This window comes from Acanthisitta chloris, unplaced genomic scaffold, assembly GCF_000695815.1.
Source record: "Acanthisitta chloris isolate BGI_N310 unplaced genomic scaffold, ASM69581v1 scaffold5476, whole genome shotgun sequence".
Lineage (NCBI taxonomy): Eukaryota > Metazoa > Chordata > Aves > Passeriformes > Acanthisittidae > Acanthisitta > Acanthisitta chloris.
In genome coordinates, this window is record NW_008677532.1 from 3,998 (window position 1) to 17,812 (window position 13,815).

Sequence of the window (13,815 nt, forward strand, 5' to 3'; positions counted from 1 at the left end):
ACAGTATTATTAAAACCTGAAATGTGTGTATTGTCTCCCAAAGAAGTTACCAACATATCTGTATTTTTCAAGGCTTTCCATTTATGATCTCAACTGTACTAGAAGGAAATGTTGCTGAAGTGAACTGTAACCTCAAACTGTTATGTGGCATTTTTACTGGGAGTCTTCTTTTATAAAGAGACAAATTTTCAATGTTTTGTACAGTATTATTAAAACCTGAAATGTGTGTATTGTCTCCCAAAGAAGTTACCAACATATCTGTATTTTTCAAGGCTTTCCATTTCTCCACTTTCATTTCTTTAATAGTTCCACTCAAAAGGGAGATGATGATTATGAAGATTACACTACAAATAAGACCTGGGTTTTGACTCCCAAAGTCCATGAGAGTGATGTGACTCTTATTTTAAATGGCTTGCTGGAAGGATATGATAACAAGTTGAGACCTGACATAGGAGGTATGTCGGTTTTCTTTTTAAACCACTTTTGAGTCAAAAGTGAAGAGAAAGAATTTTTGTGTCATATTATGCTACACAGGAAGCAGAATCCATTAGAAGCAGTTATGAGAATAAAATACAACGTAGTAAAACATCAGTGGCATGAAAAGTAGTCATGATTTCGGAAGCTGACATAAATTAGGGCTGCTGAATCTATCCTAAGACACGTACTAAGACTGTTGTGATTTGCTGAATCAGGCTGCTTGTAATGATCCAGCAGCATAGGAAGTTCAGAATTTAACTTCTGAGGAATGAAAAAGCAAGTTTGTATCTTCTTTTTATACCTAAGTGAGGCTGGTAGAGAATCACAAATAATATATTGGAAAGGAAAGCTAAAAAGAGGATAACACAGCCTGATCCTTGTGTGATGTGATGGATACAGAGCATCCAACAGCAGCAGGTCTCCACTGGCTGATGCAGCACAGTCCCTCACTTGCACAGCAGGGCCAGAGGTGATAGGGGAGTGGGGCACAGAGAAAGAGGTTCACAAAAGATAGATGCAGTCGAGCAAGGCCAATGTCCCCGGATGATTCCCACAGACAATTTAGGTATACAGACCCAAGCCTGGACTCATAATGGAGGTCTTATTTGACTGAATCACCTTTTGCAGGAATCTTCCTCTCCCCTGATTACTGAGGGAGCGTGAAACAAAAAATCTCCCTGAATTGCTGCAAGTCAGTTTGAGAAGCCTCTTGTGTGCACAGAGCAGGCAGACAATACCTCTGCAGAAAGGATACAGCAGTAATAAGATTATAGAAAAATGCAGAGAGATTTCATGGATGAGGCAGGCAGAGGAAAGCAGAGAGCAGCAAGGTTAATGAAGGAAGCTGTTTCTAACAAGTTTATAGAGGCTTATAAACTAAGGAATTTTTCACAGTGAGGGATAACATGAGTCTTTAACCTTCAATGTATGTATATGGTGTAAATTAAACTAGGAATTTGTCTTATTCTCCCAATCCAGGACTTTAGAAACAGATAGGAAGAAAGCATTCTTAAAAGCATCTGGGGAAAAAAAGATCATGTTTTAGTCAAGGTGTATAAGAATAATAAAGGTACAACAGATAAATTTCAAAATAAATTAATCTAAGACTGTTTTTCATTTCTGCTTTAGAGCCTTGAGTATTATTTTTGCTTTGGGCTCATGAAATTGTTACTTACCTACAGCCACCTCTGAAGGCAACAGCAGTCATGTTGCATTTGGCAATTATAATGTAAAATGAGTGATGCAAGACATCATAAAAAAATAAGTTTTCTTTTGTTGATAGTGTTTTGTCAGACGTGTTGCTGTGATCAGACACAAAATATACATCCTCTCAGTCAGATATGAGTCACTCTAAGCTTATGACACTGGTTTCAGTATTTGTTCTCGTAACTTAAGGGAATATGTTCTGATAGAATAAATGATATAAGACTTTGTCTCAAAATGTCTCCAACTGATTTCAAACTGAAGACATTGCTGCAAATTTATATTTATTGTATATGCACATTTAAATGTGAGGCAACCATAGCCACACAGGAGAGGCCACACAAGCATCATAATATGCTTGTGTTTGACTTTCATATAGTTGATTTTGACCTTCCTTCATGTTCCTGATTCTTCTTGTTCCTCTTACAGTTAAACCCACAATAATTCACACTGACATGTACGTAAATAGCATTGGGCCTGTGAATGCTATCAATATGGTAAGTAAATGATTGCCAGTTTTTCTTGTTACAAAGTCTCCATCATTTTGACATTACAAAGCTTCCATTAGTAATAATGTTGTGCTATACCTATATTATTTTTTAAACCTCATTGTAATTATGGATGTGAGGACTATATGAGATATAAATCTTCATAAGACAGGAAGACTGAGCTCTACGGTGAGAAAATGTAATTATAATAGTTTTAACATATCTTCACATTTTTATGTGCTCTGCTTTCAAATGCTTTGTGACAGTTTAACTCTTGTAAAACTAAGCTTCCAGATTGTGACAGAATAAGGCAAACCATTCACCAGTGATACTATCACTCTTGCCACCAAGAGATAAAAAGAAAAAAGCCTGTATCATCTCTCCTCTTTCCAAAGTTCCCACAGAAAAATTTCATGGTAGCTTTGTACAGGTCAGGGAAAGCAGTCTAGCCTTAACACAATGTCTACTTCAGTCTTGTAGTTTTCCTGTGTAGAAAGAAATCTTAGATTGCTCTTTTCCATCCTATAATTCACATTGCAGCTTATGGCTGCTCAGTGGTGCCAGGAAAAGTGAGCCTTCAGCACTTCTGATATTAACCAGGGGGCACAGGCAATCAAGGCAGCCAAGTCAGCTCAAACTTTTCCTGTCCTAGATCCAAGGGAATAAGTAATTGTTCTCTGGCCTAAGCAGGTATGGGTTGAGATGCAGGAACACTGAGCTTGAGAGATGCATATACCACTCAGTTGCACCTTCCTATTACCTATCAGTGGGAAAATAACAGAATAAATTGCTTTTAAACCATAATCTTTGGTAAACCATGCCTCAAAAATTCACAAAAAAATTGGTTTTATCAGTCCTAATATCATCTTCTGTAACTGACAGTTTTTTCACATGAAGTTAAGGAAAGCATAAGGAGTTATGTGAAATGCTGAGTGCTATGTTTTCATCAGTATTTCTGGTTAACACAACAGGAATATACAATTGATATATTTTTCGCCCAAACGTGGTATGACAGACGTCTGAAGTTCAACAGCACTATAAAAGTGCTCAGATTAAACAGCAACATGGTTGGGAAGATCTGGATACCAGATACATTTTTCCGAAATTCCAAGAAAGCTGATGCCCATTGGATAACAACTCCTAATAGGATGCTAAGGATCTGGAATGACGGCAGAGTCTTGTACACATTGAGGTATTTATACCTAACTTTCATTTCCGTTTCTCTAAGGAAAGCCAAAGAGAAAGATCCTGTGAATTCAGGTCATTTCACATTAACCTGAAGGAAAAAAGCATTGAGCTTCCCTATTTACTTATGCATACAACCCTGAAAAAGGGAAATACTTAGAAGATGTCAATTGCATGAAATTTATTTTATATTGGAACAATAGAGAGTTTTATTTCTTCCTGCAGATTGTACTGTCTTGCTCCACAATAGTCACTTCCTATATTAAAATGCATATAGGCATGTTTATGGTAATTAATCTTCATTTTCAGGTGTGTTTTGTTGTTTACCACTGTTTTGGTCCCTAACTCCTTTTACCTTTTTATGGGGTTAAACTGATACATTTGAAATATCCTCGAATTAAGCAGATGGTATAAAAGAAGGTATTATATATATCAAAGACCTCTTATTCTAACTTGATTACAATTTAGCTAGACGAAGTTCCACCCTGCAAAATCATTTTATTCCTCAAATATCTTACAAAAATAAATTTTAGCATTTCAGCATTGAACATTTAAGGTTTAATCCAAACCCATTCCACTAAAATTTTCATGAACCTGAACTTGATTCACTCATCTCCAGATTTCCCAGTCACATGTATAGCTTTTCTTTTGAGACAGATCACCTTTGCAGTAATTATGTGTATGCCTGCATTTAAGTGTAACATATGCCATATGTAACAACTCAAATATCATATTCCAAGTGACCATAAGATACTTCCTAAATGTGAAAATCATAAGTGTTTGGTTGGGGTTTTTTCTTACATGTGATACAATATTTGGATTTATGTAAATATATATATATATATGAACAGCATTTGCTCAAGAGAATTTATAATTTAAAATGACAGTATAGAATCCAAGACGATAGACGTAAGACATCTGAGGTTTAGACTGCATTTTTTCAAAGTGTTTTTCTTCTTTTATTTGGTGCCAAAAATAAAGTTTTCAAGAAAAGTACACTCATCATAATTTTAATGAATAGATCTGAAGCATTGGTTAAGACAACCTTTTAATGTTGCAACTGTCTAAATTACAAAAAGAAGTTGTATTTCATAGTTATTTTACATTCATTACATATTGCATCACCAGAAGAGATAAGAGAATGATCGAAATTGAAAACCAATGCAAATCAAAGTCAGTGTGATCAAGATGATCCAAGATCCACTTTTGAAATGTTAAATTTGGACTTGGCTACGCTACTGGGTCTTTGGATTTCATTACCTTTCTCTTCAGAACCCTCAGTTTCTCTCATTAGAAAGAGCTATATCTGTTAGAACTTATAAATGGTTGTCTGTCATGAATGGATATTTAGCTGTGCTAGTGAGCCACAGGAAGCATCAGTAAGGATTCAACCTGGATTAACCCATAAGGGAAATGTGATAGTAGTACAGATCTGGGATTCTGCCCTGAAGAACACAGGACTGTGGCAGGGCTGGTTGATTTTTCTCAATCACCTTCCCCAGGCTCAAGAACCATCCTGACCAGCAGGAAATCAAGTATCTGTGATAATGAGGATGACAAAAATGAAAAGAGGAAGGGTGACAGGGGAATTAGATTTGTTCCTAAGTCCCTAATGCAGAAGAGTTTCCTTTTGACTTCATTAACTTGCTGGTTAGTGGTCACAGCATCCCTCTGCATCCCATAGGATGAGACTCAGGGAGTCATTTGCACACAGCATCTACACACAGGAACCTGGAGACAAACTTAACTCACAGGGTTGATCATTTGGACACCTCAGAATCAGCAAAGACTACAAACCTATGGTCTTCCTAGAGACTTTGGGAAAGAGACTTTTCCCCTCCTTTTCCTTTTCCTTTTTCTCTCTCTCACCCTCCTTTTCAAAGTCCAATCCCTCTCTCACCCTCCTTTTCAAAGTCCAACTGTCCTGCAGCTCATGTCAGTGCTGGGACTGAATGAAAAATGGTAGAGCTTTTAGCAGGCATCTCATCCAATTTGGATTTCTAAAAGTACATGTCTCTACCTGGGCTATAGCATCTCTACTACCTGAGTTATCACGGAGATTCTCCTACTATTCAGTGGAGAGAAACACCTGTCAGTACATTTGTCTTCTGATTTAGTTTAAATGTCTTCTTTTGGAATGAAATTAAGGGTATCCTCAGAGTGCCTTTGCCTAGCTATGAAAGTAGTCTAGATGGCTGTCTTGGATGCAGATGTCTAAATTTGGACTCCCATCCATCACTTCTGAAATAGAAATTTTGTCACATGAAATACATTTCCCTAGTGCATTATGGCATGTTGTGACACAAAGATTTGTCACTGCTTATGATATGACCTGTATATCTACTTATGGATTTGTCAGTCATGAGTAATGCTGCCATTTCTGATGCATAGGAACAGAACTTTAATACCTTCTTCTATTACACAGTCCAGAAAGGAGATGATCATGGCCTATGTAACCAAAATGAAACACTGGTTACTGGTAATCATGATTTCCTCCTATGTTTGGAATAATCAAATAATTACATAGGTATCAATAGTTTACTTTTGCTTTAAATGTATATAGAATATTTGCATATTTCATAGGATCCATATTAGTAAGAATCTCATTTTGCTTGCCATGATGTAGCTCTCAGGACAATGTTCTCAGGTGCATTCTGTATCTCCTGATATCTTTCTCCTCAGGCTGACAATTGATGCTGAGTGTCAGCTACAGTTACACAACTTCCCAATGGATGTCCACTCCTGCCCTCTGGAATTTTCAAGCTGTAAGTAATATGCTTAAAAATATCCCTTTTCTGAGCCACACTGAACTGCTTATTATAAATTTATATTTACACACTAAGAGTCAGTGAGGGTAATGTTCTTAACTGGATATAGCCCAATGGTTTGCAGATTTATTTTGATTTTATTTTCAGTACAAGAATCATATATGTTCACTAATACAACTGCAGAATGCTATAGAAAGAAATAAAAAATTATGGAACCTATGTGATTAATTTATGTTTATATCTCAGCATAAAAGTAGAAATTTTTACTTTCAGCATCAAAGTCTGATGGCCTTATGCTATCTCTCTGTGCACAGGTGTTTTACTATTGCACTAATTGGAGTCAAGAGTTTGACTTTTTGCAGTCAGGTCAAGGTGTGAATTCCTGGTCCAGCTGTAGACATGTTTTTGGCCATAAGTGAAGGATTGGCAAAATTGCATCTTATTGGGTTCACAGAAGTGGAAAACCTATCTACTTTTGAAAAATTTATCTCAAGTGCTATTTTAATTTATAATTAATAAAATAAAATGTGACATTAACTAAAAGGCACTACTAAGTAACTTGAGAAAAAACATATCTATAATTTACTTGCTTCTCCAGTTTTTGCCAGAAATAGAAAGTAATACTTTGAACTCCCCAAAGTACACCAGACCCTTAGTGATGGCTCTCAACCAAAGCATTCTGTGTTTCCCATTGCAATCAGATGGCTACCCAAGAGAAGAGATCATTTACCAGTGGAAGCGCAGCTCTGTGGAGGTGGGGGACACCAGGTCCTGGAGGCTGTACCAGTTCGCCTTCACAGGCTTAAGAAATACAACTGAAGTGGTGAAGACTACTTCAGGTAAGGCAACTGATGTGTTTACCTTCAGATCTCTTCAGGACTTTATTAACAGAATTAAACCAACCTGTCCCTGTTTAGAAATTAGCGTTAGCACATGGCTGAACAATTAGAGGCTTATAAATATCTATATGGACCCACTCAGGCTTTAGCATCTCTGAACTGCTCAGAGGAAGAAAAAGAAGTTGTTTACTGTCCATTCTCGTCCTCCAAGAGATACTTTGGACTGTGAGGGGAAAGCCACTACTACGAGGGGTGAGTGGGTGAGGGAACGTCCCACACTGCCACTAAGTGACAGTCTGCTACGAGGGTTGAGTGGGTGAGGGAATGTCCCACACTGCCACTAAGTGACAGTCTGATACTGATTGGAACATTTTGCAATCCCCTTCCAACCTCCAGACACAGAAAGTAGGACTGCACAGAAATGAAATTTGAAGTCCCAACCTCTTTACTACAGAGGCTTCAAGTTTATTTTGTTCCTTAAAACAGAGCACATTCAACTCTCATTAAATAGAACAGCCTTACAAATCAGAGTCTCAGATGATTTTCCTGCATATTTCTATCTCCTTGGAAACAAGTAATGCAATTTAAAATGATAAATGAGGAAGTACTCAGTGTTTAATAAAAATACAATTTTAACCCTACTAACTAAGCAAAAAAATGCATTGTTCTAGACATATATATTGTTTTATTTCTCAGTGGGAAGAAAATCAGTGACTATGAAAAAAGATGTAAAGAGGAATTGCATATTAATATTCTTGTATGTGTATAACATCCGTTGTCTTTTATTTCTTGCTTTCAATGAAATGTAAGCAGGTTGGGTTTTTTCAGGTTGCTTCCAATTTTTTACCTTATTATTCTGGCAAGTACACAGGTAACTTCAGACACCTGTGTCAATTCTGCTTTCAGAAATATCCCCATCCATTTTATTTCTAAAAGGTCAGCATTGCTGTTATGTTCAAAAGTGTGATATGCTAGAGTTGAGAGGAGCCTGCTGTGCATCGCACAGGAGTGCAAACAAAGAGGTGGAGATTTCAGTCAACTTCCAGCTCCTGAATCACTGGATGTCAAGCACCAATGACATGTTTAGTCCTATGAGCAAGGCAAAACCAGAATGCAGCCCCTCAGCTGTACCCATGTTTGCCTTATGGCATCTTCTGCCATTTTAGCTGGGGAAGACCTTTAGTCAGATATTCAAGAAAACATTTAACCTTTCTCATTACCCTGGAAAATAAAAAATAAAGGTGTAAAAGAGGACAGGAGAGAAGCATGTGTGTGAGCCATAGCTGCTAATAATCACCATTACATATGACACATGGTTCTCAAAGCAAAAATATAACCAGCAAAACCTCTCCCCTCAGACTGCACAAGAGGCAGCAGTGTGCCCAAGTGTGTGCTACAGTCTCATCCTGCATGGCTCGAAATCTAAGTATGTTTCAGTCTTAATTCGAGTTTCTGTTATTTGCTATTTTCTTTAATGTTATGCTTGAGTTATTCTCTAATCAACTCTGGGTGGTTTTTGACCAGAGATAGAAAATAAAATCTTAACATGCTACAAGCTTCATATCCCCTGATTCAGCACATCTTGCACTGGTGAATTGAAAGTTGTCTCTAATGTTCTGTTAATGTGCAGGAAGTGCTTACTGGGAAGTAAACACTAAAACACAGAAAGCAAAAATACACTCTCCTATGCAAAGAAAACCTTTTTTTTTTTTCAGAGGATAGCCATGCAAGCTTGTAGTACTCACCTGGAGTACTACCAAAATGTTGTATCAGTAGTTTTGATATGATGACATACCCCAGTCCATTAAATTTGCATTTTAAAAAAAGTAATTAGCAGCTGGCATGCACTTTAAAGCAGCAAAGAGACACTCAGTTCCTAAGATGAAATGCTCATGAAAGCTACTCAGCCTGCTGAGCTGCTTTCACAGACCTGCTGTGTATAAAAACTTGAAAAAAATGTCCTGTGTATACACTTCTGCTGCAGTTGTCTTATGTTTGGCTTATTTTGCTCCTCTTGTTTTTAATGACCACAGACATGCAAAACTAGATTTTATTTATATGTAGGTATCTAAGTAATCACAAGGTGAAAAAACCAAACCCAAAATAGGGTTTGCCATGAATCTGGTCTATCTCCTCAAATATTTTGTTAAAGCCTGCAGAGCCTAAAGAGTGTTCCATGCTTACTTAAGTGACCTATTAACATGTTGGCAACTACATTAAGTCCAACGAGACTCATATTCTTCCTATGATTACTCTCTTAACATGCATATTTTTTTCAATAGTTACACCAAAAGAAAAGACAAGAAAAAGATTCCAAGTTTATAGATTTACTAGCAACTTAGGTGCAGCCTGAGCACACCAGTTAAATGTCCATATAGCTAAAACAAGTCCTGAGGGTTTATGAGATTAATTGCAGTGCTGTGTATAACATTCTTTAGGTACAAATTAATGATAGCATCAATGCCAATGGAGATAGGAGATGAGTACAGTAGAGGAAGAAATATTGATGAGATTTTGGAAAAAGGACTACGCTATATATCCCCAAAACTAAATTTAGATGACAACAGAAACCAGAGAAACCTGAACACAAGAAGGGATTAGACAATATGATATTGAACAGTTACAGAACAAAAGGAGCCTGGGAGTAATGTTAAGACACTTGAAACTAGAGTCAATTTCCTGTATCTCCATTTACTCCATTTCAAAGTGAATTCTTGATTCCAGCTTCATGCCACCTACATTCTAGTCCCTGAGGGCTGTGCTTGCTTGGTGTTTGGAGCAGAGAATCAGAAGTGATGACTGAGATTTGGCCATCACAAACCCCATTCCTTCCGTCATGCCAAAGCTGAACATTTCAGATCTGGGCTGAGTTATGGGCAGAGAAGGACAAAGCTTGTTTGAGCATAAGCTTCAAAAGACCTGATGGACTTGCTGAAATGACTACGTTTATCTGCTGCTCTTCCTTTGCACACACTGCAGAAATATAAGATTAACTGAAAGGGCCAGATGTCAGAATTCTGTCCCTGAACAGTTTGCAAATCCTGGTAACAGCAGAAAAACAGCAACTGGAATATTACAAACCATCCTGTCTGTTTGCCTTATCTGAAGTGAGTCATCCTGAATTGTCAGCTTGTTTCTCTCCAAACGGAACATTTACACGTGACTTTCATTTTCTTCAAAATCACAGACTAAGCAGTAAGAAATTACATAGCCAATGGAATGCACTGTCCAGTAATAGTGGGGACTGGGAAAAAAAGTTAACTCTAAACGTTCTGCCCTATGAGCATTTCCCTAAAATACCTAAATAGTCTGTGTCCATTATCTATATGTATTTTTTGCTTTTTCACTACAATCTATATTGGGTAAATATCAGTGGTTTAGTTTAGATTATTTTCAATAAAATACATGTTAAGACTTATATCATCTGAGTTATATAAACTATTACAGTTGACCTCACACACTTAGAAACTGAGATGGGTTTAAGACATTCTGTATTACTGGAGGATGTCTATAATCACTACTCATACAACGCAATACTAGTTATTTATTAAGAAACTACCATTTCTCTTGTGTGACCTTTTTGCTCACACTATAAGGCCCCATCCACTGAATGGCAATGAGATTCTCCAAAGAAAAAGGGATGAAAAGTCTAGAGGACAAAAATTCACACACTTGCAAAATTTAGATGCACACTGCCATGAGTAGTCCTTACAAAGAAAGCACCAGAGCTACAAAATCCTACTTCACACCTAATGCTGAGGTTGCTTTACTGATGTGTTCAGAGTTCATGTTATGCTTACAATGTGTTTAGCTATTTAAGGGTGTGTAATTTATTAGATACATGGTCTATACATGGGGCAAATGTAAAACTAGCTGGCAAATATGGCAGAAACTGGACACTTAGCACGAAAAGTATAAGAGAAAACCAAAAATGACTGTTCTAGCATGATATTGCACAATACATTTAATTCAAATGAAAGTCTGTTCTGTTTGGCTTTAAGAGCTATTTTATATCTAATTTCTGACATTTTATATGCACTGTGAATGAAAAATAAGAAACAAATTTGATGAAAAAATAGCCCTTCAGGTTCACCACTTGTGAATCATATCAGCAAATGCTTCTGTTCTTTACTTTTTTGGGTGTCAAAATGAAAATATTATAGAGCTCAGCTAGAATCACATTATAGAACAAAAGGTGCCTATTGCTCATGAGAGACTTCAAGGAAGTTTTTCTAGAGAACTCGCTACTCATATTTGAGCAGTGAGAATGATTAACTTTGATTTTTGTGATTGTCACTGCAACACAAGTGATACAGAAGTATAAGGTTTGCAATGTATAATGCACACGTGGATTACATTAATTGGGACATGTTGCACTTTGGGAACAGGAAAATAGGAACATTTCAAAATTTGCAATTACTTTAAAGAGTGAAAGATCGTAGGAAAGAAATAGTCAAATGCATAAATATGAAAAAGTCAGCAGCTGTGTAAAGAAAATCTGGGGGCTGTAGTAGTTCACATAGGATAGAGAATGTGATGCAAAACACCACCACCACTTCTGGCTGCATTATATGCTATGTCATGTGTAAACTTGGGAGAAATGTTCACTGTTCTGATCTGTGAAAAATTTCTGGCAAATGATTGCTGTATTCTGCTTGATTTTTTAAAAAAATCACTTTTAACTGCAATATTTTAAGAAAGACAGGGAAGTGCAGGGGAGTGCAATAAGTAAAGGTTTTAGAAAACATGACCTATGGAAATACTTGGAAATACGGAACTAGTCTGGAAGAAAATACAATTGGTGACCAAAGAGTAAAACAAACACAGTCTTTTTAAACCACAACAATGATCAGCACTGGCACATACTAGGGAGATAGTAGAAACCCTAAAATCAGAGGGTTTATGAAACCATACAACAGACCAGGAGGAATAGAGTAGCTTGTATCTTGAAATTCTTTCTATCAAAAAGTTTCTATGAATTTCATAACATTACTAGACAAACTGCATTCTACTCACTGTTCCACTGGTTTTGAACATACAAAATACTGTGCAATGCAAAACAGTTTGTAAATGTGTAATTATTCAGGACAGATGGAGCTTCTGGTATTCCCAGTTCATTTCTATGACTGGGTAGTTCCTTTTTTAGACCAGACATTGTCTACTGCTTATTTACAGAGCCTGTCCTGAATTTTTAATTAGATACAAAGGCATTATAAGACTAATCAATCAATAGCAATTCAACAAGCTGCACAGGATCCACAAGACTGATCAGCCAATATCTGTAAACACCTTTTTGTGCTCTTCCTGGTCTGTGTTTTACAGAGCTAATCGGAGCTGTGCAGCAGAGGCAGTGTATTGCTCATAACTGATAAACAGTGTCAAATTGGTAATTAAATATTTATCTTGCTATGCATCTATTAAGCCACATAAATAGATCTGGGTCTGGTTTCTGTTTTATCAGGAAAATGTGGTCAAGGCTATTATTTTGCAGGCTTTTATACTTTATTTTAATGTATCATAATGAATTGAACTGTTGGCAGACATGCAGTCCCCAGAGGTTTCATAATGCTCAACAAAACCCCAGGAGTCTTCTCCTTCTTTATTAAGGCAAAATATGATATGACAGTTGCATATCATATTTGAAGATCTGTGTTGGGAAATAGGCCTGACACTAAAAAATGGCCGTAAGTGGATTGCCACTGTGCCCAGAAATCCCTGGCAGCCCCATACGCAGCCCTAGGTTCTAGGATGGGTTGACTATAGCATATGGCACTGTCAGGGAGATCCCTCTGAGAATTTAAAACACTCAATGTCTCAAGATTTTGGTCTAGTGAATAGGTACAAGACAATAGTACCTACATTCCACTTTTGGCAGAATTTAAACATAGTTTGTATCCACTTTGCAGAGGAGCAAGTGATGACATAAGCTGTAAGTCAGAAACCCCAGATGACTATTAAAGTGTTCTATGTGTGTCTATTGTTCTCTTTATGCTTTAGGAGGGTATTTATATCGATCTCCTCGTTTTTTGAAAAGATATATTAAATTATTACCTTAAACATACTGGCCACAAGAATATTGTCTGTGTAGGACAGTGAAACATTTAAAGCAGTAGGCAGATAAAGTGGACTGAAAGACCTATTTTTATGTTTGCTGCTTCAAAGCAAACCCTCAGTTCTAAGGTAATATCCTTAAGATAACGTAAAATGGCTTAATAGCTATACCATAAGATTTTACTCCTAATATAAACATTCTTGCTACCTGTCCAGGAAGAGTCAACAGGGAATATTTTGGTACTGGAATGTGCTGCCCAGGGAGGTGGTGGATTCACCATCCCTGGAGGTTTTCAAGCTGAGGCTGGATGTGGCACTTAGTGCCATGGTCTAGTGACCACAGTAGGGTTGGACTTGATGATCATCCAGGTCTTTTCCAACACGGTTGATTCTATGATTCTATGATTTTAGCTTGTAAATTATTCTTTTTTTTTCATTCAAACTCTTCTTATTTCAACTCACATGAACCAATGTTTAATATTACTGTATCCAACACATCATTTGAAAGAAAACAGAGGAAGAGTTATTTAACTTTTATATCCCACCATTTTGAGGAGTTGCACACACTTCTGTGAACAGGAGTTTTGTTATAGTGGCAGCTTACAACAGTTTGATATTGCGGTCTGGGGACAAAAAACAGTCTAGGGTAACTACTTCTGCATATTTTTCTGAAGGATAATGACTAACAAACATTTCTAGAATATGAATAACAAACTTTTCTCAAATAATCCAGGTACTCCTGTCTCATCACTCATTCACTGAACCACAGCAATTAATAAATGTTTGCTAAAGTTCTGTTGAAAA

At 36.9% G+C, this 13,815-nt stretch overlaps 1 protein-coding gene across 1 annotated transcript in view; it reads left to right on the forward strand.

Annotated features, from left to right (window-relative positions):
• Positions 1-295: 295 nt before the first annotated feature.
• The window catches only part of GABRG2 (gamma-aminobutyric acid (GABA) A receptor, gamma 2), a gene marked incomplete at its 5' end in the record, with an annotated part of 42,046 nt that continues 28,526 nt past the window's right edge, over positions 296-13,815 (forward strand). The window contains 5 exons of the mRNA XM_009076536.1: positions 296-455; positions 2,110-2,177; positions 3,140-3,360; positions 6,036-6,118; positions 6,823-6,960. Coding sequence (XP_009074784.1) covers positions 296-455; positions 2,110-2,177; positions 3,140-3,360; positions 6,036-6,118; positions 6,823-6,960 — 670 coding nt within the window. The remainder of the gene's footprint in view (positions 456-2,109; positions 2,178-3,139; positions 3,361-6,035; positions 6,119-6,822; positions 6,961-13,815) is intronic.